The sequence below is a fragment of the Meles meles genome, chromosome 13 (genome assembly GCF_922984935.1).
Source record: "Meles meles chromosome 13, mMelMel3.1 paternal haplotype, whole genome shotgun sequence".
In the NCBI taxonomy this organism is placed as follows: Eukaryota; Metazoa; Chordata; class Mammalia; order Carnivora; family Mustelidae; genus Meles; species Meles meles.
This window is the reverse complement of record NC_060078.1, coordinates 78,870,589-78,896,558: the sequence shown is the minus strand read 5'-3', so window position 1 is coordinate 78,896,558 and position 25,970 is coordinate 78,870,589. Positions and strand designations below refer to the sequence as shown.

At 45.8% G+C, this 25,970-nt stretch overlaps 1 protein-coding gene across 38 annotated transcripts in view; it reads right to left on the bottom strand.

Annotated features, from left to right (window-relative positions):
* The window catches only part of DMBT1 (deleted in malignant brain tumors 1), an 80,429-nt gene that overhangs the window by 36,382 nt on the left and 18,077 nt on the right, over positions 1–25,970 (bottom strand). For 10 of the 38 annotated variants that reach the window (XM_046026304.1, XM_046026312.1, XM_046026335.1 and 7 more), the window contains exons 2-12: positions 24,509–24,565; positions 22,961–22,990; positions 17,665–17,694; positions 15,221–15,532; positions 8,842–8,886; positions 8,293–8,337; positions 7,201–7,524; positions 6,227–6,256; positions 5,334–5,378; positions 4,223–4,546; positions 2,818–2,847 (exon numbers count right to left, since the gene is read on the bottom strand). In XM_046026304.1, the coding sequence (XP_045882260.1) occupies positions 2,818–2,847; positions 4,223–4,546; positions 5,334–5,378; positions 6,227–6,256; positions 7,201–7,524; positions 8,293–8,337; positions 8,842–8,886; positions 15,221–15,532; positions 17,665–17,694; positions 22,961–22,990; positions 24,509–24,565 (1,272 nt within the window). The remainder of the gene's footprint in view (positions 1–2,817; positions 2,848–4,222; positions 4,547–5,333; positions 5,379–6,226; positions 6,257–7,200; positions 7,525–8,292; positions 8,338–8,841; positions 8,887–15,220; positions 15,533–17,664; positions 17,695–22,960; positions 22,991–24,508; positions 24,566–25,970) is intronic. The other 28 variants (XM_046026329.1, XM_046026333.1, XM_046026313.1 and 25 more) reach the window with 19 other exon arrangements.

Genomic DNA, 25,970 nt, shown 5'->3' with positions numbered 1-25,970 from the left:
TGTGAAAACCGTTTGAGGCAGGCATTGTGAAAGTTGCCCATCTGCATCCTGCCACCTTCCCCCTGGGTGGGTTATTCAAGTCTCCTGCTCTGCTAGCTTTTCTGGGACAGAGGCCATGTGGAAGTCAGCCAGGTGCCTCCACATCTCTAACCCTGGCTTTCTCTTTGGTCCCATAGAAAACGTTTGCCACCCTTGTCCTTTGACTCATGTGGATCTGAGAGCTTTGGGATATCAGGTGCTTGGAGAAAAGAGTCAGGGCTGTTGAGCGTCATTACGGAGCCAACTAGGTATCCCCGTTCCTAGAGCACCTCCGTCAGTATGACACTCCCATCCCCTGCAACTGCTGTCCCTGCCTCGTTGGATGCACATCTGTGTCCAAGGATTCTGAGGCTGTTGCAAGCCCTGAGCCCGGGACAAGAGCCAGCCTGTCCTGGTCGCTCTTCAGGAGGAAGTTGGCAGTCCTCAGCGTCCATTCTCCCACTCAGCCTCTCAGCCCTGATTGTATGAGAGCTGAGATTCATGGCACATGGGCAGGTTCTCTGAAACTGAAGGCTGCCATCTCTTGAGACAGTTTCTACATACTGGATGAAACTCGTGGGATGGTGACACTTGGGAATCCCACATCCAGTTAAGACTCTTGTGAATCCTGCATCTAGTTATGATCTGCCAGGGTCTCAGTGACAGCAGGGAATATTAAAAGTCCTAGCAACAGCAATCAGACAACAAAGAGAAATAAAAAGTATCCAAACTGGCAATGAAGAAGTCAAACTCTCTCTCTTCACGGATGACATGATACTTTATAATGAAAACCCAAAAGACTCCACCCCCAAACTACTAGAACTCATACAGCAATTCAGTAATGTGGAAGGATACAAAGTCAATGTACAGAAATCAGTGGCTTTCTTATACACTAATAATGAGAATACAGAAAGGGAAATTAGAGAATCAATTCCATTTACTATAGCACCAAGAACCATAAGATACCTGGGAATAAACCTAACCAAAGAGGTAAAGGATCTGTATTCGAGGATCTACAGAACACTCATGAAAGAAATTGAAGAAGACACAAAAAGATGGAAGACCATTCCATGCTCTTGGGTCAGAAGATTAAACATTGTTAAAATGTCTATACTGCCTAGAGCAATCTATACTTTCAATGCCATTCCGATCAAAATTCTACTGGTATTTTTCAAAGAGCTGGAGCAAATAATCCTAAAATTTGTATGGAATAAGAAGAGACCCCAAATTGCTAAGGAAATGTTGAAAAAGAAAAACAAAATGGGACCATCACATTACCTGATTTCAAGCTTTACTACAAAGCTGTGATCACCAAGACAGCATGGTACTGGCATAAAAACAGACACATAGACCAGTGGAACAGAGTAGAGAGCTCAGATATGGAACCTCATCTCAATATAAGTGGAAAAAAGACAATCTCTGCAATAAATGGTGCTGGGAAAACTGGACAGCTATATGTAGAAGAATGAAACTCGACCATTCTCTTGTACCATACACAAAGATAAATTCGAAATGGATAAAAGACCTCAATGTGAGACAGGAATCTATCAGAATCCTAGAGGAGAACATAGGCAGTAACCTCTTTGATATCAGCCACAGCAACTTCTTTCAAGATATGTCTCCAAAGGCAAAAGAAACAAAAGCGAAAATGAACTTTTGGGACTTCATCAAGATCAAAAGCTTCTGCACAGCAAAGGAAACAGTCAACAAAACAAAGAGGCAACCCACGGAATGGGAGAAGATATTTGCAAATGACAGTACAGACAAAAGGTTGATATCCAGGATCTATAAAGAACTCCTCAAACTCAACACACACAAAACAGATAATCATATCAAAAAATGGGCAGAAGATATTAACAGATATTTCTCCAATGAAGACATACAAATGGCTATCAGATTCACGAAAAAATGTTCATCCTCACTAGCTATCAGGGAGATTCAAATTAAAACCACATTGAGATACTACCTTACACCAGTTAGAATGGCCAAAATTAGCAAGACAGGAAACAACATGTACTGGAGAGGATGTGGAGAAAGGGGAACCCTCTTACACTGTTGGTGGGAATGCAAGTTGGTGCAGCCACTTTGGAGAACAATGTGGAGATTCCTCAAGAAATTAAAAACAGAGCTTCCTTATGACCCTGCAATCGCACTACTGGGTATTTACCCCAAAGATACAGATGTAGTGAAAAGAAGGGCCATCTGTATCCCAATGTTTATAGCAGCAATGGCCACGGTCGCCAAACTGTGGAAAGAAGCAAGATGCCCTTCAATGGACGAATGGATAAGGAAGATGTGGTCTATATACACGATGGAGTATTATGCCTCCATCAGAAAGGATGAATGCCCAACTTTTGTATCAACATGGACGGGACTGGAAGAGATTATGCTGAGTGAAATAAGTCAAGCAGAGAGAGTCAATTATCCTATTGTTTCACTTATTTGTGGAGCATAACAAATAACATGGAGGACATGGGGAGATGGAGAGGAGAAGGGAGTTGAGGGAAATTGGAAGGGGAGGTGAACCATGAGAGACTATGGACTCTGAAAAACAACCTGAGGGTTTTGAAGGGGCGGGGGGGGTGGGAGTTGGGGGAGTCAGGTGGTGGGTATTAAGGAGGGCACATATTGCATGGAGCACTGGGTGTGGTGCAAAAAACAATGAATTCTGTTACGCTGAAAAGAAATAAAAAAGAAAAAAAAAGCCCACGGGTTCTACAAAGAGCTGTAGTTTGACCAGCATGACGGAAGTAGAGTAGGTGGGAGAGAAAAGCCTGAGTGGCGTGGCCGAGGACTCACCTGGCTGGATTGTAGACTGAGGCCGAGCAGCTGAGAGAAAGAAACAAGAGTCAGACACACAGCACACAGGTGCCCCAACCTGACCAAAGTTTGAAGAAACTCAGCATATACCACATGAGATCATGTTTCTACATGCTCTCAGGTGTACAAAGCCAGGGCCCACCCTGAATCCCTCAGTCCTCTGGGAGCCCCACCCTCTGTCCTGCTGATACTGCCTACTTTGGTGGGCCGGACGGTTGGTGTTCCAGGAGGTGGAATGCCCCTGCCTGTCCTAGACAGGCCATAAAAGGCATTGTGTTCCCTTTGCATGGGAACATTAAGAATTGAATTGGGGCAGTTAGTCTAGAAGTACCCTAATTCCAACTGAAAAGGTACACTTCTCCCAAGGTACACAAGGTTTTTTAGGGTTTCTGTAAGGGGTCAATCCAAGCCTCATATTCCTATGTGTTTCTTTAGCATTCCATGTACTATGATGAGGGAACAAAAGGCTGGCTGAGGACAAAGCAAAAGCTGACACCCTGCAACCTTCCTCCAACCCCACTCCTGGGTGGGACATATGCGACATTCTTTAGGAATCTCCCAACTATCTTAATGTTAATAGCTTGCTAAAAAGGGGGAAAGGATCTTGACAATAACAAGGCCTCTGGTATCCAGTATCTTGTATGTCCTCTTTAGTTATGAAAGTTCTATTGAAACCTCCCACTTCCTTACCTCCCCAAACCCATCCTACATATCGGCCACCCCTCACAATCCGGTGGCAGCAGCTCTTTTTCCCCACGGGACCTGTCCCCAGGCTACAATAAACGACCATTTTGCACCAAAGATATCTCAAGAATTTGTTCTTGGTCATCCGCTCCGGTCCTCCACCCAACTGAGCCTCACTTTTATTCTAAAACTTCATCAGTAGTGAGCTGCCATTCCTTGTACCTTCCCCAGTACCCTACTGCTCCTCACAGCCCCCTGAAATTCAGTGTTGACTGCAATCCTGTTCTCTGAGGCAGCTTCATGGAGGACCCAGAAGACTACAACCACGAAGGACAGAAAGTGGTTTATGTTCCAAGCATACTCCCCAAAGTTGTGCCTGGATAATCAGGCCCTGAGACGAGTGGTGTGGGCAAAGCAGATGATCCTACCAAGAAAGAAGAGACCCATTTTTTTCTGCTCACTTTCCCCCAGTATGCGATGTTGTTGCCAAGTGATATTGCCCTTCTCTATTGGCCAAATATGGAAGGACAGCAGACCCTGCACTCTCCTTTCCATTGTACTCAGTAACCTGATGCCTGCTGGAAAGCTTGGAAGGCACAGAATACCTCAGAGAGGGTTGGATGTGGGCCTTGTCATTGGTAGTGTGTTTCTTCCCACCCAAGACCATCTCAGAAAGAGATACAGGTCTATTTCATCCCACCTGAGCAGATGACACCAGCATCTTCTCCATGGCCACAGTTGTGCAAGTTCCAGCCGTTGTGAGGGCAGCTCCACAGGTGGGACTCATGTCCAGAGCAGCGCACGTTGTCTAGGACAATTGGCCCTGAGCCTTGACCAAACGGGGCACTTCCAGGGGCTGACATGGCCCAGCCACACTCAAGCTGCCTACAGACCACATTGGCATCATTGGTATCCCAGTCGTCATCACACACAGTGCCCCAGGAGCCTCGGTACAGGACCTCCACACGACCCTGACAACGGTCACCTCCGTTCACCAGCCTCAGGGCCAATCCTGAATCAGTCCCTGAGGAATAAGGAATAGAACACCCCCTCTGAGTATATCTCAAGATCATAAGCTAAGAAATTTGTAAGGTCCAAGGATTTGTTCCTGGCCTAAGTCCCCTGGGCAGGTATTGACCTTTCAACATGTCCAGAGGTTAATCTTCACCACAGTAAAAGAGCAGAGACATCCCATCAGCTCAAGGCTGAGGATGCTCCACTGTAAAGAAGCACCCCATGACCTGGATAGAGATGAGGGGGTGGACAAGCCTAGTCCGCACTGGGAGCACTCAGCATGGAGCTCTATAGCTACTGGAGCATGACAGGATCTGTGCATGAATGGGCAACTTATTTGCCTTCCATGGCATGCTGACTTGTTTCTCCCAACATCCCAGGAGGTAATGCCACTTGGGATGAGAGGTGCCAGCCCAGCCCATGGCCCTGCTCTTCTCGGGGCTCAAACACATGACCTGGCAGCCATGAGACCAGCATGGTTCCAGCAGTCCTAGAGAGGCCTCCGGGGCTTACACTGAGCTCCGAGGGGAGGATCTTTACTGAACTTGAGCCCAGGATCTCAATGGAATCAGTAGGCCGCCCTGTAAGATCAGACCCCAGATCTGATCTTCGGAGACTTTTCTCTCTATCCCCCAGCTACACACACGCAAACACACTCGCACACACACACAAACACACACACAAACACAGGGAGGACGATAGGGAAGGACACACCATGAGATGCCTCCTGTCATTACCAAACCCAGTCTTTATCTAGAAGCTGAGAATGATCCTGGGAGGGTGGACGAAATATTTACCGAAATCTGCGGTTGAAGCTGCGGTGGTGGTGAACCAGGTGGTGTCTGCGTAGGGCAAGAAAGGAAAGACCCCAGTTAGATAGCACAGAAAGCATTTTGTGAAAACCGTTTGTGGCAGGCATTGTGACAGTTGTCCGTCTGCATCCTGCACATTCCCCCTGGGTGGGCTGTTCAAGTCTCCTGCTCTACTAGCTTTTCCAGGACAAAGCGTTGGGGAGGCCAACCATTTGCCTCCACATCTCTAAGCCTGGCTTGCTTTTTTGTCCTGTAGAAGATTTTTGCCACTGTCTCTCTTGACTCATGTAGATCTGAGAGCTTTGGCATAGCAAAAGTGCCGAGTAAAGAGTGAGGGGCATTGAGGGTCACTACAGAGCCAAATACCTCTCTCAGGACCTAGAGCACCTCTGTCCCCTGGGACACTCCCATCCCTTGTAACTGCTGTCCCTGCCTCATTGGAAGTACATCTGTGTCAAAGGAATCGGAGGCTGTCCCTGACCCAGGAACAGGAGTCAGCCTGCCCTGGTGGCTCTTTGGTAGGAAGGTACTAGTCCTCAGCGTCCATTCTCCCACTCAACCTATTTGCCCAGATTACATGAGAGCTGAGATTCATGGTGCAGGGGCCAGTTCTCTGAAACCGCAGGAAGCCATTTATTGGGACAGTTTCCACATACTGGATGGAACTTCGTGGACTCATGGGAAGGTGACACTCTTGGGAATCTCACATGCAGTTAAGACTCTTGGAATCCCACATCTAGTTAAGAATTACCAGGATCTCAGTGACAGTGGGGAACATTAAAGTGTCCACAGGATCTACAAAGAGCTGTGGTTTGACCAGCATGATGGAAGTAGAGTAGGGGGAGATAATAGTCTGAGGACAGTAGCCGAGGACTCACCTGGCTGGAGTGTGGACTGAGGCTGAGCAGCTGAGAGAAAGAAACAAGAGTCAGATACACAGCACACAGGTGCCCCAAGTGGACCAAAGGTTGAAGAAACTCAGTGTATACCGCCTGAGATCACACTTCCACATGCCTTTGGGTGGACAGAGCCAGAGCCTGCCCTGAATCCCTCAGTCCTCTGGGAGCCCCACCTTCCCATTGCTTGCCTTGCTGGGCCTTAGTACTACTGTTCCAGGAGGAGGAATATCCAAGCAGGCCCAGGACAGACTATCAAAGACATAGCGTTCCCTCTGTAGAGGAGCAACAAGAATGATTTGGGGCAATTAGTTTAGAAGGAGCCAAATTCTACCAGTCCAGGTACAATGCCCCTGGATTCACAAAGTTTTTCAGGGTTTCTGTAGAGGGTCAATCCAAGCCCCACAATCCTATGTGTATCTTTATCATTCCATGTAGTAGTGATCTGCCATTCCTTGTACCTTCCCCAGTACCCTACTGCTCTTCATGGCCCTCCCAAATTCACAGTGCAGAATGCCATCCTCTTCTCTGAGTCGGCTTCATGGAGGACCCAGAAGAATACAACCATAAAGGAGGGAAGGTGATTTATGTTACAACCATTCCCCGAAAGTTGTGCCCTGATCATCAGGCCCTGGGAAGAGGGGTGTGGGCAGAAGAGATGATCCTACCAAGAAGTAAGAAACCCATTTTTCTGCTCACTGGATAGTGGATGGCCCTTTCCCCCAGTATGCCATGTTGTTGCCAAGTGATATTGGCCCTTCTCTGTTGGCCAAATAGGGAGGACAGTGACCCAACACTTCCCTTTGCATTTTACATCAGTAGCCTGCTGCCTCCAGCTAAGCTTAGGAGGCATGGAATACCTCAGGGAGGGTTGGATGTGGGCCTTGTCATGGGTAGTGGGTTTCTTCCCTTCCAAGACCATCTGAGAGAGAGATATGGGTCTACTTCATCCCCACCTGAGCAAATGACACCAGCGTCTTCTCCATGGCCACAGTTGTGCAAGTTCCAGCCGTTGTGAGGGCAGCTCCACAGGTAGGACTCATGGCCGGAGCAGCTCACGTCGTCCAGGACAATCGGCCCTGAGCCTTGACCAAACCGGGCACTTCCGGGGGCCGACGTGGCCCAGCCGCAGCCCAGCTGCCTGCACACCACGTTGGCGTCATTGGTGTCCCAGCTGTCATCACACACGGTGCCCCAGGAGCCTTGGTATAAGACCTCCACGCGGCCCTGACAACGGTCACCTCCGTTCACCAGCCTCAGGGCCAAACCTGAATCAGTCCCTGAGGGATAAAAAACAGAAAACCCCCTCTGAGTATATCGCCAGCTCATAAACTTAGAACATTTGTAAGACCCAAGGGCTTCTTTCTGGCCTAATCCTCTGGGCAGGTAGTGACCTTCAACATGCCAGAGGTCAATCTTTACCACAGGGAAAAGAGCAGAGACATCCCAGTCAGCTCAGGGCTGATGACGCTCCACTGTAAAGAAGGACCCCATGACTTGGAGGGAGGTGAGGGGATGGACAAGCCTAATCCACCCTGGGAACACTCAACATGCAGCTCTACAGCCACTGGGGCATGATGGGACCCGTTCATCAATGGGCAACTTATTGCCTTCCGTGGTATGCTTAGTTCTGCCAACATCCCAGGACGTATTGCCCCTTGGGAGGAGAGGTACCAGCCCAGCACATGGTCCTCCTCTTCTCGCTCCTCAAACTCATTGCCTGGGAGCCAGAAGACCAGCATGGACCAAGCAGTCCTCGAGAGCCTCCAGTGCTTACACTGAGCACCTGGGGGAGGACCTTTGTTGAACGTGAGCCCAGGATCCCAATGGAATCTGTGGGCCACCATCTCAGATCAGACCCCGGATCTTATCTTCAGAGACTTCTCTCTCTATCCCCCAGCTACATACATGCACACACACACACACACACACACATACAGGGAGGCAGATAGGGAAGGACACACCATGAGATGCCTCCTGTCACTTCCAAACCCAGGCTTTATCTAGAAGCTGAGAATGATCCTGGCAGAGTGGACTGAAATATTTACCGAATTCTGTGTTTGAAGCTGCGGTGGTGGTGAACCAGGTGGTGTCTGCATAGGGCAAGAAAGGTAAAACCCAGAGTTAAACATTATGATAAGCATTTTCTGAAAACCATTTGTCACAGGCATCATGACAGTTGCCCAACTGCATTCCTGCCACCTTCCCAATGGGTGGGCTGTGCAAGTCTCCTGCTCTGCTAGTTTTTCTGGGACAAAGTCCATGGGGAGGTCAGCCAGGTGCCTCCACATCTCTAAGCCTGGCATGTTCTTTTTTCCCGTAGAAAACTTTTACCACCCGTCTCTCTTGACTCATGTAGATCTGAGGGCTTTGGCATACCCGGAGCTTGGAGAAAAGATTCAGGGTCATTAAGGGTCACCACAGATCCAACTAGATATCCTAGTTCCTAGAGCACGCATGTGAACACACACACACACATACACAAAAACAGGGAGGAGGATAGGCAAGACACACCACATGATGCCTCATGTCACTTCCACACCCAATCTTTATCTAGAAGCTGAGAATGATCCTGGGAGGCTGGACCAAATATTTACCGAATTCTGTGGTTGCAGCTGTGGTGGTGGTGAACGAGGTAGTGTCTGTATAGGGTAAGAAAGGTAAAGACCATAGTTAGACATCATGGAAATCATTTGTGAAAACCATTTGAGGCAGGCATTGTGAAAGTTGCCCATCTGCATCCTGCCACCTTCCCCCTGGGTGGGTTATTCAAGTCTCCTGCTCTGCTAGCTTTTCCGGGACAGAGGCCATGTGGAAGTCAGCCAGGTGCCTCCACATCTCTAACCCTGGCTTTCTCTTTTGTCCCATAGAAAACGTTTGCCACCCTTGTCCTTTGACTCATGTGGATCTGAGAGCTTTGGCATATCAGGAGTTTGGAGAAAAGAGTCAGGGCTGTTGAGCGTCAATACGGAGCCAACTAGGTATCCCCGTTCCTAGAGCACCTCCGTCACTATGACACTCCCATCCCCTGCAACTGCTGTCCCTGCCTCGTTGGATGCACATCTGTGTCCAAGGATTCTGAGGCTGTTGCAAGCCCTGAGCCTGGGACAGGAGCCAGCCTGCCCTGGTGGCTCTTCAGGAGGACTTAGGCGGTCCTCAGCATCCATTCTCCCACTCAACCTATCAGCCTGGATTACATGAGAGCTGAGATTCATGGCACATGGGCCAGTTCTCTGAAACTGCAGGCAGCCATTTATTGGGACAGTTTCCACATACTGAATGGAACTTCATGGACTCATGGGAGGGTGAGACTCTTGGAAATCCCACAGCTACTTAAGAACCATCTGCTAGGATCTCAGTGACAGTGGGGAAAATTAAAGTGTCCACAAGTTTCACAAAGAGCAGTGGGTTGGCCAGCCTGAATGAAGAAGGGTGGGTGGGAGAGAAAAGTCCCAGTGGGGTGGCAGAGGACTCACCTGGCTGGAGTGTGGACTGAGGCCAAGCAGTTGAGATAAAGAAACAAGAGTCAGACACACAGCACACAGGTGCCCCAAGTGGACCAAAGGTTGAAGAAACTCAGTGTATACTGCCTGAGATCACACTTCCACATGCCTTTGGGTGGACAGAACCAGAGCCTGCCCTGAATCCCTCAGTCCTCTGGGAGCCCCACCCTCCCATTGCTTGCCTTGCTGGCCCTTAGTACTACTGTTCCAGGAGGAGGAATATCCCTGCAGGCCCAGGACAGACTATCAAAGACATAGCGTTCCCTCTGTAGAGGCGCAACAAGAATGATTCAGGGCAGTTAGTTTAGAAGGAGCCAAATTCCACCAGCCCAGGTGCAATGCTCACAGGCTTCACAAGCTTTCTTGACCTTTCTGCAGTGGGCCAGGCTCACACTCCACATTTACATCAGACTCATAAGCTTTCCATGTTCCAGCGACCTGCCATTCCCTACAGAGTAGCTCACTTCTGAACTGCTCTTTATAGCCCTCCCAAATTCACAGTGTAGACGGCAATCCTGTTTTCTGAGTCAGCCTCATGGAGGACCCAGAGGAATACAACCATGAAGGAGGGAAGGTGGTTTATTTTCCAACATGTTCCCAAAAGTTGTGCCTTGATCATCAGGCCCTTGGAAGAGGGGTGTGGGCAGAATAGATGATCCTACCAAGAAAGAAGAGACCCATTTTTTTTCTGTTCAGTGAATAGTGGATGGCCCTTTCCCCCAGCATGGCATTTTGCTACCAAGTGATAATGGTTCTTCTCTGTTGGCCAAAAAGGGAGGACAGTGACCCAACACTTTCCTTTCCATTGTACTCAGTAGCCAGCTGCTACCAGGAAACCTTGGGATTCATGGAATACCTCAGAGAGGGTTGGATGTGGGTCTTATCGAGGGTCATGTGTTTCTTTCCGTTGAAGATAATCTCAGAGAGAGATATTGGTATATTTCATCCCCACCTGGTGTCATGAGCAGATGACACCAGCATCTTCTCCATGGCTCTAGTTGTGGGAGTTCTAGCCATTGTGAGGGCAGCTCCACAGGTAGGACTCATGCCCAGAGCAGTGCACGTCGTCCAGCACAATTGACCCTGAACCTTGACCAAACTGGGCACTTCCAGGGGCTGACAGCCCAACTGCCTACAGAACACACTGGCATCATTGGAGTCCCAGCTGTCAACACACATGGTGCCCCAGGAGCCTCAGTACAAGACCTCCACACAGCCCTGACAACAGTCACCTCCGTCCACCAGTCTCAGTTTCAAACCTGACTCAGTTCCTGAGGGATAAAGAACAGAAATCCCCCACCGAGTGTATCTCAAGGTCATAAGCTAAAACCATTTGTAAGACTCAGTGACTTCTTTCTGGGTTATGTCCCCTGCGTAGGTTATGACTTTTCAGCATGTCCAGTGGTTAATCTTCACCACAGTAAAAGAGCAGAGACATCCTAATCAGCTCAAGGCTGAGGATGCTCCACTGTAAAGAAGCACCCCATCACCTGGATGAAGGTGAGGGGGTTGACAAGCCTAATCCACCCTGGGCACACCCATCATGGAGCTCTACAGCTACTGGGGCATGCCAAGACCCGTGCATGAATGGGCAACTTATTGCCTTCTGTGGCATCCTGACTTGGTTCTGCCAACATCCCAGGATGTGATGCACCCTGGGAAGAAAGGTGCCAGTCCAGCACCTGGCCCTGCTCTTTTCAGGGCTCTACCTCATGGTCTGGGAACCACAAGACCTGCATGGTCCCAGAAGTCCTGGAGAGGCCCCAAGAACTTACACTGAGCACTGTGGGGAGGATCTTTGTAAAACATAAGCCCAGGATCTCAGTGGAATTAGTGGGCCATGCTCTAAGATCAGATCCGGGATCTGATCTTCAGAGACTTCTCTCTCTATTCCCAGCTCTACAACTACACACACACAGGGACAAGATTAAAGAAAGATACACCCTGAGATGCCTCCTGTCACTTGCAAACCCAAACTTCATTTAGAAGCTGAGAATGATCCTTGGGTGGTGGATTGAAATATTTATCTATATCTGTTGTTGAAGATGCAACGTTGGGGATCCAGGTGGTGGCTGTATATAGTAACAAAGGTAATGATTAGAGTTAGACATCATGGAAAGCAGCTTTTGAAAACTGTTTTCTGCAGGGTCACATGGGATCTTCCTTTGTTCTATATGCATACAACACCCTTTTAACCCATCCCCTAGACGTCTCCCTGTATAAGGGTGAAACCCATGTATATAGTTGGTATAATTACCTTCAGAGAGAGAACCAAATAAAATTATTCATTACTTATTGTACTAGTAGCCATAGTATACTCTATAGTGCTATCTGCATAGACAAATTGTAGAAGGACAGGGGAAAAACAGAAAATGTAAAGTTAGGTCCCCTCTGAGGAGATTCAAGGACTGAAATTAAAGTAGAATCTGCTAAGAGATATCATTTCTGACTTGGATTTTATCTTGTTATGTAACTTTAGAAAAGGGAACATACCATTCCAACCTCAAATTCTTTCATTCTATAAGGCTATTTTGGGGGAATATCTCTTTACCAACCTACTGACCTTGATACTCACCATCTCACATGTGACCTGTGCAGATGGGAAAATAACTTTTCTAATCCTTATGCTTCCAATTGATTTCTCTTGTCTAATTGTACTGGCTAGTATCTCTAGTACACTGTTAAGTGACAAGAGGCCTGAAGGCCATTCTTTCCTTTTTACTTTAGTGAAAATGCTTCCAGTGTTTACCCATTAAGTAAGATTATGGCTTTAAACCTATTATTTTCAGGGATGCCTGGGTGGCTCAGTTCATTACTTACTTACACTGAAGTGGCTGCCTTCGGCTCAGGTCATGATCCCAGCGTCCTGGGATCGAGTCCCACATCGGACTCCGTGCTCGGCAGGGAGCCTGCTTCTCTCTCTGTCTCTGCCTGCCACTCTGTCTGCCTGTGCTCGCTCTTGCTCTCTCTCTGACAAATAAATAAATAAAAATCTTAAAAAAAAAACAAACCTATTATTTTCAAATTGCTTCAAGAAACTGTGCTGTTTGCCCCAGTTCCCAGTAAGAGCCTACTGGGTGTTGGGGCTTGAAGAGGATATGACCTGATGGCTCCTCTTAGTCCACTGCCACCAGAGCATTCATTGTATTTCTGAACGCCCTGCTGGGCTTCTACATGAGGTTTTTTTGGATCTAGAGGAAGTGTGTCTCCCACCTCCACCCCACAGTCGAGCTTCTGCAAGAGTAGTTCTAGGTAAGTTCTATCTGGAGTCCTGTGTCACAGTTAGATAGCCAAAGCCCTGAGCCCCTCACTTTCACCCTGGATGGACTAGTTGTGCAAAAGAACTTGTCAGGCCCAGCTGTAACTCCTAATACATAGCAGGGCTCTCATGGGAAGCTACTATAGCGAGGAGTAGATTCTCCTCTTATAGTTGCTGCAGATAAGAATCTTGGGGAGAGACAAGGCTAAATTATAATAAAGTCAGTCTCATCCTTAGCTCTAGTGACATCCGTGTCCTTAATCATAGGGAATAGAAAACAGCCAAGTCAGATGTCACCCCATAGGCTTTAGGGACAGGAAAGCATAACAGCTGAGGAACAGAAATGCCTGGCATGTGTACCACTAAGATTCCTAAATGATCCATGCTGACTTCTGGTCAGGGGCCTTCATGGGAAGGCTATCCTTCTCCTGTCCTAGGGTCAAAGTTTCCCATGGGATATAGGCAGTGACTTTCCTTCCCAAAGCTCAGGTTGACAAAAACTTGAGCTGTATTGACTACCTCTCAGTTCTCTCATTGGCAATACCCCCAGGGGGTGGGGGATTCATGGGACCTCTGATGCACTTGCCTTTCCAGGTCCTGCAGCCAGAGACCCGGCACCCCAGTCTGGCCAAGCATCAGCATGCAGTGGTGAGGACCACAAAGGTAGGCACTGAGCATGAGCAATAGGACCCCCCCTAAGGACTGGACACCAAGCTCGACCTTGGAACTCCTTGGAAGTAGCTGTTCAGGTTAGTCCCTTCCCAGTCTCAGGGACATGGCCCATGGGAGGGTTACCCATTTAGGCCTGAGGGCTTGTTCAGAAGTTCCCTCTTGGGAACTGAGCACCCCTATCTCTTAAACCTTATGTACCTCTTCTGGATCAGAGATGACCTTATGAGTTCAGGTGATGAGCCCATAAGGATCGACATAAAAACAATGTTATCTTCTCCCTCAGTGATTGCCAGAGATGCCTCTGTGGGAGACAAAGAAGCTACAGAGTGGAGGAAAGAAGAGTCATTCGACATTGGCCGTCGTTTGAGAAGAGCTGGCCTTCTACTTCCTCAGCTCTGAAACAAGGGCAGGATGCAGTGACCCTACCCACTGCTAAAAGCCTGTGTTTCTTACTTACCAGAGAGAGTTCGTCTCTCTGCCATTTTGCCAGCCCTTATGCAATGCTGGAATGCCACCAGAGATGTTTTTTGCTCCTGCCATCAACTTCCCACCCCTGCTGTCTCTAACAAAAAATCACCCCATTAATGAACAGCTCTACCTGATTAACAAGCTCACATTTCAAATTCCAACTTCTTATTTCTATAGCTTATCTACCCCCTCAGAGGAGAAATATCTACCATTGCTGAGAATTCCTGAAAGGTGGGTCCAACTAAGAAGAAAGGCAGTTTTCAAGGATGCATCCCCAAATGCTAAAATAAACCCACTCCAAAGTGATTGCTTGGAGGGCCATACTCTCTAGCAGAAGCCATTCTCACGTCATAGTTGGATTATCAGGGTCACAGCCCATGCATGGTAGCATGTGCACATGTCCATCCACAGAGCAAACGCCAGACGTCACTCTAAAGATGGACAACTCATCTAGGAAACCCCCTTGGCGGGACACAATGATTGTTATCTTCAGAGTTTCTTTGTGGATTAAAAGTCCTCTTGGTATGTGACCACCAATCAGCCCTCTGTGAACAAAGGAGAAAGTCAGCATCGGGTTTCGCTAGGTCGGGCCAGGAAGAATTTCTGTCTTCCATTGCGGGTATATATATCTCTAGCAGGTCATTTAATCCCCAATAAAGAGAACATACTGTTTACTTCTCTTTTTGATTTAGATTTAAGTTTTAAGGACCAGAGTTCTCTGGTCCTTCTCTCCTGACTGTAAAAGGAGGAGAAAATGCCATGTAGGAAGGTATTCTGTCACCCCAGGGCAGGATCCTCAGAACAACACCACAGGGTGAAGGCACTGGCAAACTCTGGAGGAGGCTGAGGGTGAAAGTCGCCTCCACCACTTCCCCAGCTTTAGGACTCCAGGCAAGCCACTTGCCCTCTCTGAGCCTCCATTTATCTGAAAAGGGGCCTGCCCTCTAACATCAAATAAGACATGACCTGGAGTAAAGCAGGTAAAATACAAGCCCTGTCCACATGCAAGGGGATGTTAGATCAGCAGGAACCCCTATTGTCCAAGTGGCATGGACAAGGTGAGGTCAACTCTACCTGAGCACACAACTCCGGCGTCTTCCCTGTGGCCACACTCATGGTTGTACCACCCGCTGTGGGAGCAGCTTGACAGGTATGGCTCCCATCCTGAGCAGTATACAAAGCCCAAGAGAATGTTCCCCGAGCCCTGACCAAAGTGGGCCCCGCCTGGTGCCGACACGGCAAGGCCACAGCCGAGCTGCCGACAAACCACATCGGCATCCTGCATGTCCCAGTCGTCGTCACACACGGTGCCCCAGTAGCCTTGGTACAGGACCTCCACGCGACCCTGACACCGGTCACTTCCATTCACCAGCCTCAGAGGCAAACCTGCATTGACACAATAGGAAACCCTCATCCACTCTCTCTGCCTCCCTGGTTTTCACTCACCAGCACCCCCTGGTCTCCTCCTTCCTCTCACCACTGCCCCATCTCCTTCACCTGTTTTCTTCTCTCCCATACCTTAAGTGTTGCTGCTCTGCCACGTACTGTCTTGGGTCTCTTCTCATGCTGTCTTCCCTCTGAAAGAGCTCATGTACTCTGAGAGCTTTCTAGAAGGAAGACCCCAAAATCCACCTCTCTCATGCTGATCAGCCCTTACAACTCCAGCCAAGCTCTAGACCAACATTTCCAGTGGCTTCCTGGACATCCACCCCAAGTCCCAAACCCAACACAGTCTCTTTCTTCCAACAGTGTCATCCTGCTCCGCAAGAAATGTGTTGGGAATCTGGTTGTTATATTTGATTCTTCTCCTTCTGTACCTCTTATATCTAACTTACCAACAAGGCTGTCTTTCTTTTTATTCACACTGCCATTTTGCTAGATTAGATCTTCCTGTTCTTGAACCTGACCTACACCAGGGGCCTGCCTGTGGATCTCCCTTTCCCTGGTCCTCCCTCTGTAATCCATCCACATTGATGGATTCAATAAGCATTTATGGAATGCTTACTCTGTGCCCACTCCTATGCTGACAGGATTTACCTCTCTCCCCTAGAATGTCCCAAGTTTTACCTTATAAAATGCGGATATGTTCAACTCACTTCCCTACTCAGAATGCCTCAATGTACTTTCCACTGCCATCAGGGTCAAGTCTCAGCACTCATCCAGGAGTGGGCCTCAACTCACCTTTCAAGCCTCCTGTGAGGGCTGACAGAACCTGAGTGCCACCATAATGGGCACCATGTTCCTGCCTGACACGAGCCCACTAAACCACCTGCACTAATTATGCCAGCCAAACAGGGAACGGGTCTTGAGAGATCCAGCCCAACATCATGACAGCATGAGCTGAGTCCTAGGTATGGCTTTTCAGGGGTTAGTTTGAATTTATGAGAAATCTATGGTCAGGGAGTGACCAGAGAGGTTGGAGTGAGATGTAAGATGAGGGGACAGGCAGTTTCTGTGGTTGTTTTAAGGCTGTTGTAATGAAAAGCCAGCTGGGCTGTTTCTAGGTGCACTGCAGGCCTTCCAAGGTGCACTGCAGCCCTCCTCAGCCCTTCCTGCTGCCCTCTTTGGTCACTCCTGTGAATGTCCCTGCAGAAGAACTCTTAGTCTCCCTGCCTCAACTTGCCCTTTGCTGGGTGTCAGTCACCAGAAAGCTCTGTTAAAGCCCCTCCCAGGCCACTTCTGGACTCTCAGAGCTGCTCTGAATGGGCAGGGATTGGCCTCAACAGAGCCAAGAATCCGTGGCAGGGTCCACTGTCCTAAGAGAGCATATCAAGGACTTTGACATATCAAACTCAGTGCAAAGTGTGCACATTCCCTCAGAGGATGAGGAGAGATGGATAGATTTAGTAGAAATAGTGGACAGAGGCAAAGGTGCCTGTTCTGAGTTCAAATTTCTGCCCAGACACTTAGTCACCATGTGACCTGGGACATAAAGCTGTTCACAAGTGACCTAACTATGCCACAGTTTCCCCATCTGCAACCTGGGGGTAATAATACTGCCCACCACAAAATGTTGGAACGATTTCATGACCATAGTGCTTACTATGTGCATTCATTGAATCCTTATTATGCACCAAGCAGCATGTTAAATGATTTTTTGCCATATTAACCCGTTTGGTATATGAAAATAATTTTGTGCAGGGTACACAGCAAATGTTTGTGGGATGTTAGACATCTTCCAGATAACTGTAACTAGTGGTAAGAAGAGGCACTGGCTTTTTTCATCTGTGTCTCCTGACACAAAGCTGAAGCTAATCCCATGCACCAAACAATTGAGAGGCAGAGAGAAGAAGGAAGGAAAATGACAGATGAGACTGGCTGAGTGTGCATCTGGGACATGCCTAGGGTCTCAGCATCCTCTGACCCCTTCCTTCCCATCCCTGTGTTCCAAAGGGCAGGCATTTGTTCTGTGGCCAAAACTGTACTCAGCCTCAACAAGCCAACAGCAACAGCAGAACTGACTGGTCTCACCAGTAAGCAAAACTCTAGGAAGACAAGTAAAGAGAAAAAGGTCTTACCATAGTCTGTAGTCGAGGAGCTCTCCAGACCTAGAAAGAAAACAAATTCATCTTGGAATGGAGGTTCCACTCTTTGTAAATGATCTACAGTCACAGAAATTGGCTTGAGCATCACCTTACAATCATGCCAGGGGGCACAGTGGCTCATTCTTGGATCTGTGCCTCCTGCATTCTTGCAAAGTGTTCTGGATTATGCAATAGTAGATTACAAGTGGGTTGGATGTGGAGTGTTGAATAATTTTAGATGTAATAAAGAACATGACTTTTACTCTGTCCCTTAATGCTCGTTTATAGTTACAGGATGTAATCTGTGCTTAGAAGAAGGACAAGACAAAAACACGCAGTTCAGACTGGTTGTCAAGGACTCTGGATGCCAGTTGAATCCTCCCTCCAGTCTGAAATTTGAGTGGAGTTAGCATTTGGAATAGCCATGCAGAGGCTCCCTAAATAGGTACATATTTTGTTGTCCAATATCCTGTGCCTTCTGATCCATATCCTGAGAAAATTTTAATCTGTTTTGAACAAAACCAACATGCAGAGGACCCTGCATCTTTATTATCCATGAGAACACTCTAAAGCACTCTAAGCCCCTCTACTTTAAGTTAACCCTTAGGACACCTTCAAGGTCCAACAGACTGAATTTTATTTCTCGAGTTTATTTTTCCAGCAGGTCTCACTCTATTTGTGAGGATTGATATTTCATGACTTTTACATGTTTTAAAAGGTCTTCCTAAGAACAAAAAGAATATTCATTTGTGTAAAGAAAATAGAATAAAAATCATTCTATCTTATAGTCACTATATGGATTCATTGGATCCTTTTATAAGTCCAAAATACATTACGGGCTCTTAATGATCTCATTTTTCCTATAGCTTGAAAACATTTGCTATTTCATCATTCAAGGAATTGGTCCATCATTACTCATTAATTATTAACTGTCACTAAAAAAAGAGTTATATAATGAGACAGAAAAAATGGTGGCATTATCTAGAAGAAAGATGAAGTGGTAAGACAGGTCATCATTCTTTAGTGCCCCAAATACCACATTACCTTTCAAGAAGGTATTTTTTTAAAAAGACTGGAAGCACTGTCTTTGTAAGATGCTTTCAGCATTCATTGACTTCACTTAAGAACTTAGAAGTTTTCATTGTCTATTACCAATGGCAAAGAGAAGAAAATTGACATTGAGGATGTTTCACAATAACTAGATGAATCAGAAGAGGAATGTAAAGACAGAGAGAATATCCCCTTAGATGCTAACAGTAATGGTGAAATTGCTTGTACATCTGAAATCTCAGATTCTGGGCCTTCAAATAATAATATCCTAGATGAATTTCCTCAAATTCAAAAACTAAGGAGTCATTAATATAATCTTAAGTAGAAAAGTAAAATACAGTGCTCTTGGAGTGCCTGGGTGGCTTAGTCAATTAGCATCTGACTCTTGATTTCAGCTCAGGTCATGATCTCAGAGTGATGAGAATAAGCCCTACATCTGGCTCCAAGATGGGCATGGAGTCTGCTTAAGATTCTCTCTCTCCCTCTCCCTCTGTTCCTCCTCTCTCTCTCTTTTTCTTTTCCCCCTCTCAAATAAATAAATAAATAAATAAATAGTGCTCTCAACCACTTCAATAGAAAGGATTGCATTGGTGATATTTTTTAGCAAGATCTCAGACTATTGGGTGCCTGGGTGGCTCAGTGGGTTAAAGCCTCTGCCTTCGGCTCAGGTCATGATCCCAGGGTCCTGGGATCGAGCCCCACATCGGACTCTCTACTCCGCAAAGAGCCTGCTTCCTCCTCTCTCTCTGACTGCCTCTCTGCCTAGTTGTGATTTCTCTCTGTCAAATAAAAAGAAAAGATCTCAGACTATCTCCTTTTGCTAAAAGAACATAAGATGGCAACTTTCGTTTTTTTTAATGCTTATATACCAAAATCTACTTGCTCAAAGAAGATCTGCTAGGTTTAAATTCTTATTAAAAATTCTAATGAGGTTGTTTTCACGATCCCTTTTTTCTTACTTCCGGGTATAAGGAAAGTTAAGGCATCCAACAAACTCAGATTCTTTGTAAATGTGAGTCCTGCCAGGAGCAACAGTCAGAGGTTCACAGGTTGGAATCTCTCTAGTAAAACCAAGAGGTCAATGAGGGGACGTGATGCCAGAGAACTATGCCATTTGTCTCAACACCTTGAATGTGGGGTGCACAATGCACTTCCCAGCTGCCCTGCTTCATGTTGTTGATGGCCCAGTAAGAGAGCAAGTAAAGACATGTGGCTGCACATGCCTGAGGATGATGAAGCAATATGAGATAGAAACAGACAGCAAGAACATTCTTCCAACACAGGCCACAAACCTAGGAAATATCTGCATCAGAACATTCCCACCTCATTTCTGACATACCATCCCTGCTCCCACACTCAAGAACACGCTGACAGACATGCCTGAGAGAGTCCTTCATTCAAAACTCAGACATTTAAACACACTGATGACACCACAAAATTCCCATTGTCTGGTTCCAGATATCTTGTTTAGTCACACAACAGTCAATGTCAGAATCTACATCTAACCCAGAAGCTCTGAGCTCCAAGGTCCCAACTGAGGCATAAAACCAAACAGAACATTGAAGTTGCCTCTGGTTGTGCTGTGTCCACACAGTTTGAACACTCTTTTGCCCAAATTTATTGGGACCAATTTGCTTTCAATTTCCATCAATCAACAACATAGTTGTAGATGAGGTCAGCTGCCATTTTGGGAATGATTGTAAATCACCTGAAAAGAATAGCTTCCACTTGTTTGTTTTCCAGGAAATGGAAATAGGCTGTTCTCTATCTCATCTCTTGATGCTTCAAGACAGTTGACACATCAGAATGAACCAACTGAGGAAAAGCCACAAAGAGATCTCTCAAGGTATTTCCTCAAAGACCTGGTCACTTTCCAAGGGAGATGGTCCCTTCCCTTCCAGATTTGGCTATTGCCCAAATCTCCCAGAGTACCTGTTGTGTACATTTGCACATTGTACACATTATTGCTTTAGTGGGAAGAAAACCGAGGAAGAGCTTGAGTATAAAAACGAACAAGGCATCATCAAACCAGCCATATTTACTGGGTAGGCCACTCCAGTTATTCTAGAAGAGAAGCCTAAGGAAATTGTGTGGTGACTCAAAGGGCCCTGGACCTTAAACGAACATTTGCTAGAGAATTATTACATTTTCATGGTGGGTGACAATACCATGTTTTACAATTTATACCCACTATCTCAGTTCATCTTTACCCCAACCCAGTCATCCCCACTTATAGACAATGATACTGAGGCACTGATATTGAACAAGTAAGCCCAAGGACATGCTGACTCTACCTCTACTCTTCAATGCTTTCAGCTATCATCCTGCTCTGCCTTTTGTCTTCATCACTATCTGCCACCAACCCTCTCCTTGTGGCTCTTGCAAGGAAAGTGGTCCATGCCAACTTACTTTCCATAAATCCACCAAAATGGGGTTTTCAACATGAAGTCACCCAGTAATCTTAACTGAGATTCAACATTGTTTTTGTGCGTGAAGCATGACTTGAGGATAAGAATGCTTTTGATTATTATGGTTTTCATCTTATATCTGTCACAAGCACCCAGATTATTTCATCTTCTCAGGTACCATCTTCTCTGCCATATAGTCTGCATTTGTCTCAGCAGAGTTAAGGATATTGTGGATGGGAGCCCTGTATGAGCCCTCCTCAAGGAGTCACACTGCTGCCAAGCAAACGGCCATCCTAAGGGGTTAGTAGGGAGGGATAGGATGCCACAAAGCAGAGATCGTGCTAGAATGTCCATTATTTAATGTGTCCATTCAAGATATGACCAAATGATGAGCTTTCCAGAGATTTGCTCATGGACACTTCTCTGGATTTGACTCCACCAACTCCATCCAGATTTAGATAAGAATTTAGAAGGCAAGTAAGAACCAAGTACAACTGTAGCTTTTCACCCATTTGCCCCAAAAGACAAATGACATTCTACCAAGGGCAGGCAACACTTCAAAAACTCCACTAATCAGAAACCTTTTTTTTCCCCCCTCGAGCTTTGAAAAATGTGTCAAGGGCACAGTTTGGAAAATAGGACCTAGCGATAATCTCACAACAGCACTACCCTGGCTAGATAAGGTATTAGCATGGCTAAGCATGGAGGAGGGGAGTATCTGAAGGCTGGGGCAGGGTAGCTATAGTGAACGTGAGTCTGTATCTGATTCCTTCCATTCCTGCCATTGAACGTGAGTCTGTATCTGTTTCCTTCCATTCCTGCCATTGAAGAACAGAAAAACACTCTTCCTTTTTGCCCTGTCTAGCTAATTCCTGCACCAGCTCCAGACCTCAGTTCACCTGCCCTTTTTCTCACATCTTGGTCACATCTCTCTTGCCATGTACATCTTGCTCCAGCACTTACCTCAGCTGTAATTGTAACTATATGTTAGTTGGTTACTGTCCATCTTTCCATTAGATCATAAGTCCTTGAAAGCAGAGAACACATTCCCTTGAAACAATGCAAAGAGAACCTACACTGTGTAGTCTCTCCTGTATAGAAGGGTCCTGGTAGGACTGGTTCTTATCAAATGAGGTAGCAAGGACATTGAGGCCATTTTGCAATGTGTTCAAAAGTTCAGTATTAGCAATGCACTTATGGAATATTTACAAGTCAGACTTACAATGTAACCATGAACCATTTGGGACCTAAATTCACTAGACGTTAAGCAAAATACAGACATTAAGAAAATGTAAAAATAGATAGCACTCAAAATATATATACATATCTCTGTCACTTCTTTGGAAATTCTTAGTGAAGTTGTGCTTCCATAATTACATTGTAAACAAAAAACTTGATTCAGGACTGAGCCATGCAGCATGGTTGCTCAAAGTGTGGTCTACAGACCACCCTCATTTTCATTTATATAAAAATTCAGATTCCTGACACTCAACCCACACCCTCTAAATGAGACTTTCTGAAGGAAAGGAAGGTAAATCCCAAGGACCCGAATTCAAAAAAATACCCTCATTAATTCTGATGTACACTGAAATTTGAAGCAAAGGCAAAGTACAATTAAAGAAGAACCTAAAAATATAACTACAAGGTCCATTTATTCTATAACTGAAAGAAGTTTCTATTGCCTTTGTATTTCTATAAAGGACAAATCCTGCTTTTGTGCAGACTTCCTACCATTCACTATAGACAGTGTTTATGCTTAAGATATAACTAACTGTATAGGGTAATAAATAAATTTTAAATCAAATTCTGGATATTGTTTTAAAAGTACCCACCAGCTGTTGTGACAGGATCTGATTGGGAAGCTATAAAGGAATAAAAGAAAAATCAGACATGTGTGTGTGTTTCATCCACAGGGATCCTGACCAAGAAATCTACCTTTGAACCATCGCTTTTTTTCTGGTTGACTTTGAAGTAGAGATACAGCAACAGATCTATAGTCTGTCTTTGAAACTTAATTCAATTGATAAAGATTTCTTGAGTCTCCAGTATATGGAAAACAAAATGCTAACCAAGTCCCAAGAAACAAGGTGATTTTAAAATGGCTTTTTATATCTTAAGGATGAATTCCATGAAATTCCTTCAATAATTGGTGCATTTGTTTCTATATATTTCCTGCTGCAGATATGTCTTTATTTCATTACAATAGAAATTGACATTTCAGCACTGTAGAAAAGCAAATTAGGCTTGTGCCTAATTTGGTACAAATGGGGACCCTTTACTTTTCTTGTTTCTTGGAGAAATTTTACCCTTGCTGGTTTGTATGAATGGGCATGAGGAGTTGAATGGGCATAAGGCGTTGAGAGTGAGGACTTTAACTTCCCAGTTCTCAACTGAAATCACTAAAAGTATGGATTAGCCAACCATTTTGTCCAAAACACAGTCAAGTGACTTTGTGTTGACAAAGGCAGCAGGAGATGAAAATGTCTTTCCTTTCTCATAAAATGACAGAGATGGTCATTTAGTGACACTTACTGACCCTGAAAGGGCTATCGGGAGAATTAAATGAGAAATGTGGATCAAATTCTTGACAAGTCTTTGCAACAGGCAGAGTGACCTTCCCCTAGGGACTAACTGCCTCCACCTTAACACTTTGCTAAGGGCAAAGGGCAATCCTAGCCTGACCGATCCCTACCCCCAATCAGGATCCTGTAAGTCTACGTAAACAAATCCTTTAGAAACTTCCTTTATCTCTAAACCCTCCAAGATATGTGTTGATAATCATTCCCAAGCATATGGCCCACTGGTATACATCTGAAGAGTCTCACAAAAAGGTTTTATTACTGGTAAAGAATAACCTTTTTCCCAAAAACAGCTAGCCCCTCCAGGTCCTGGAAACTTGCTTCCAAAATTCCTTAGAGACACACCATCCCTGACCCCTCCCAACTTACAAGTATATAATGGACCACTCCTCACAGCCCTGGGACAGCAGCTCTTTCTGCCCACGGGTCCTGTCCCCGTGCTTCAATAAACCACCATTTTGCACCAAAGATGTCTCAAGAATTCTTTCTTGGTCATCGGCACTGGACCTCACCCCACAGAACCTCACTTATATTCTAAGACTTCATTACTGGGGGACACCCTGGGGAGCAGAAATCTTAGGAAAGAGGTGTGGCTGGGCACAGGCTGGCATGGAGACTCTGGGCCTGTCTTCTGGTCTGTGTGGAACCTTGTGAGGAAGGGACTGAGGGTGCATGTGGTCCCCATCAGAAGAGGACCTTCCTTGTCCTACATTGAAGACCCAGCAAGATTCTCTGCAGCGGTCCCTCATAGGCCCTTGTGGGTATGCGTGGGCCCCACAACCACCGAGAGTTTAGAGTTACCAGTTGATGTCTCTGTCGTCTCAAAAGTGGTTTCTGCGACGTTTGTCCTTGCTGTTGCTGAGAAAGACAAAGAAAGAGGGCCAAATGAGAGCTCTTCCGAAAACAAACATTAGATCTGACCACCTAGCTATTTCAAGCAGGGGAGGGGGCTGCATCAGACTTCACTTTGGAGGGTTAGCTGGGCCTCATTCATTAAATAATTCACTCATCAGGTATGGATTAATCCCTGACTGCCCAGGAGACACTGCCCTGAGAGTCAGGGAGGAGGGAGGGATCCATCAGCGAGGCAAGGCTCAGTCCTCTGGAGCTCAGAGGCAACTTGGCAGCCAGACTTTGTAGCCAGTACTCTGGTCTTGCCCTGGCAGGAACACGGAGTAAGGGGGCTAGGAATCTCAAAGGGAGCGATTCATAGGCTTAGAAGAGGAGCAGGAGGATTCCAGACAGGGTCAGATATTTCCTCTAGACTTGAAAGAAGGCATATACATATGTCAATAAAAAAATGGAGCAAAAGGATTGTCAAATAAAATACAGGATGCCCAGTTGGGATTTCAAATAAACAAGGATAGGTCTTAATATAAGTATATCCCAAATATTCTATGGGGCATATTACACTAAAAAAAAAAAAAACACTTTTTATTTGAATTTCAGATAAACAATGAATACTTCTTTAGTATAAGTATATCCCAAATATATTTGCTTGAGACACACTTACACACAGACACGTAAAACAAAAACTTTTTTTTTTCTTTATAAATCTGAAGTTCATATTGAACTGGGTGCGTTGTATTTTTTTTCCAGTACCTGAATATTCTAGCAGAGAGGCACCCAGTCAGCGGCAGTAAACAAGAAGTTCTCTTCACTGACCTTATTTAAGCCCCTCACTGGTCAACTAATGCCCTCCATCCTCCCTGCAAATCTATTAATCACGAGCACTGGTAGACTGTTTTCTAGCCTAACTGGCAACTTCCATCCCAACCAACTTCGTTGTATGATGAACAAGACACAGGTATGAGCCCTGAACTTGCTTATGACAGCTATCCTTGGCATTAAATTCAGTTAAATATTAAATAAACCAAAGAAATGTGGGCCAAAAAAGAAAGATGACCTTCTATAAAAATAAGGCTGAATGCTTTGCAAATAAAACCCAGTTGCTAAAAAAGAAACCAGGCAGGTGGGACAGTGAAGAGTGCCAGAAAAACGTAAAACAGACCTTCGGGGCTCACACCACTTCATCACGTCTTTCGTTTCACACTCCCCTTTGAAGAAACGAAAACTAGAAATTACAGATATGCCATATGGGTATGCCTTATGTAAGAGAGACATTGCAGAACCACAGAAGATCCCTCCTGGGAGAAAAGCAAAAGGCAACAAACTGGCTACTCAAAGTGTATTCATGTGTCTTCAGTTAAAACGAAACACTTAAAATCTGTATGTATCATAGTTTATGGTTCCCCATTTTAAA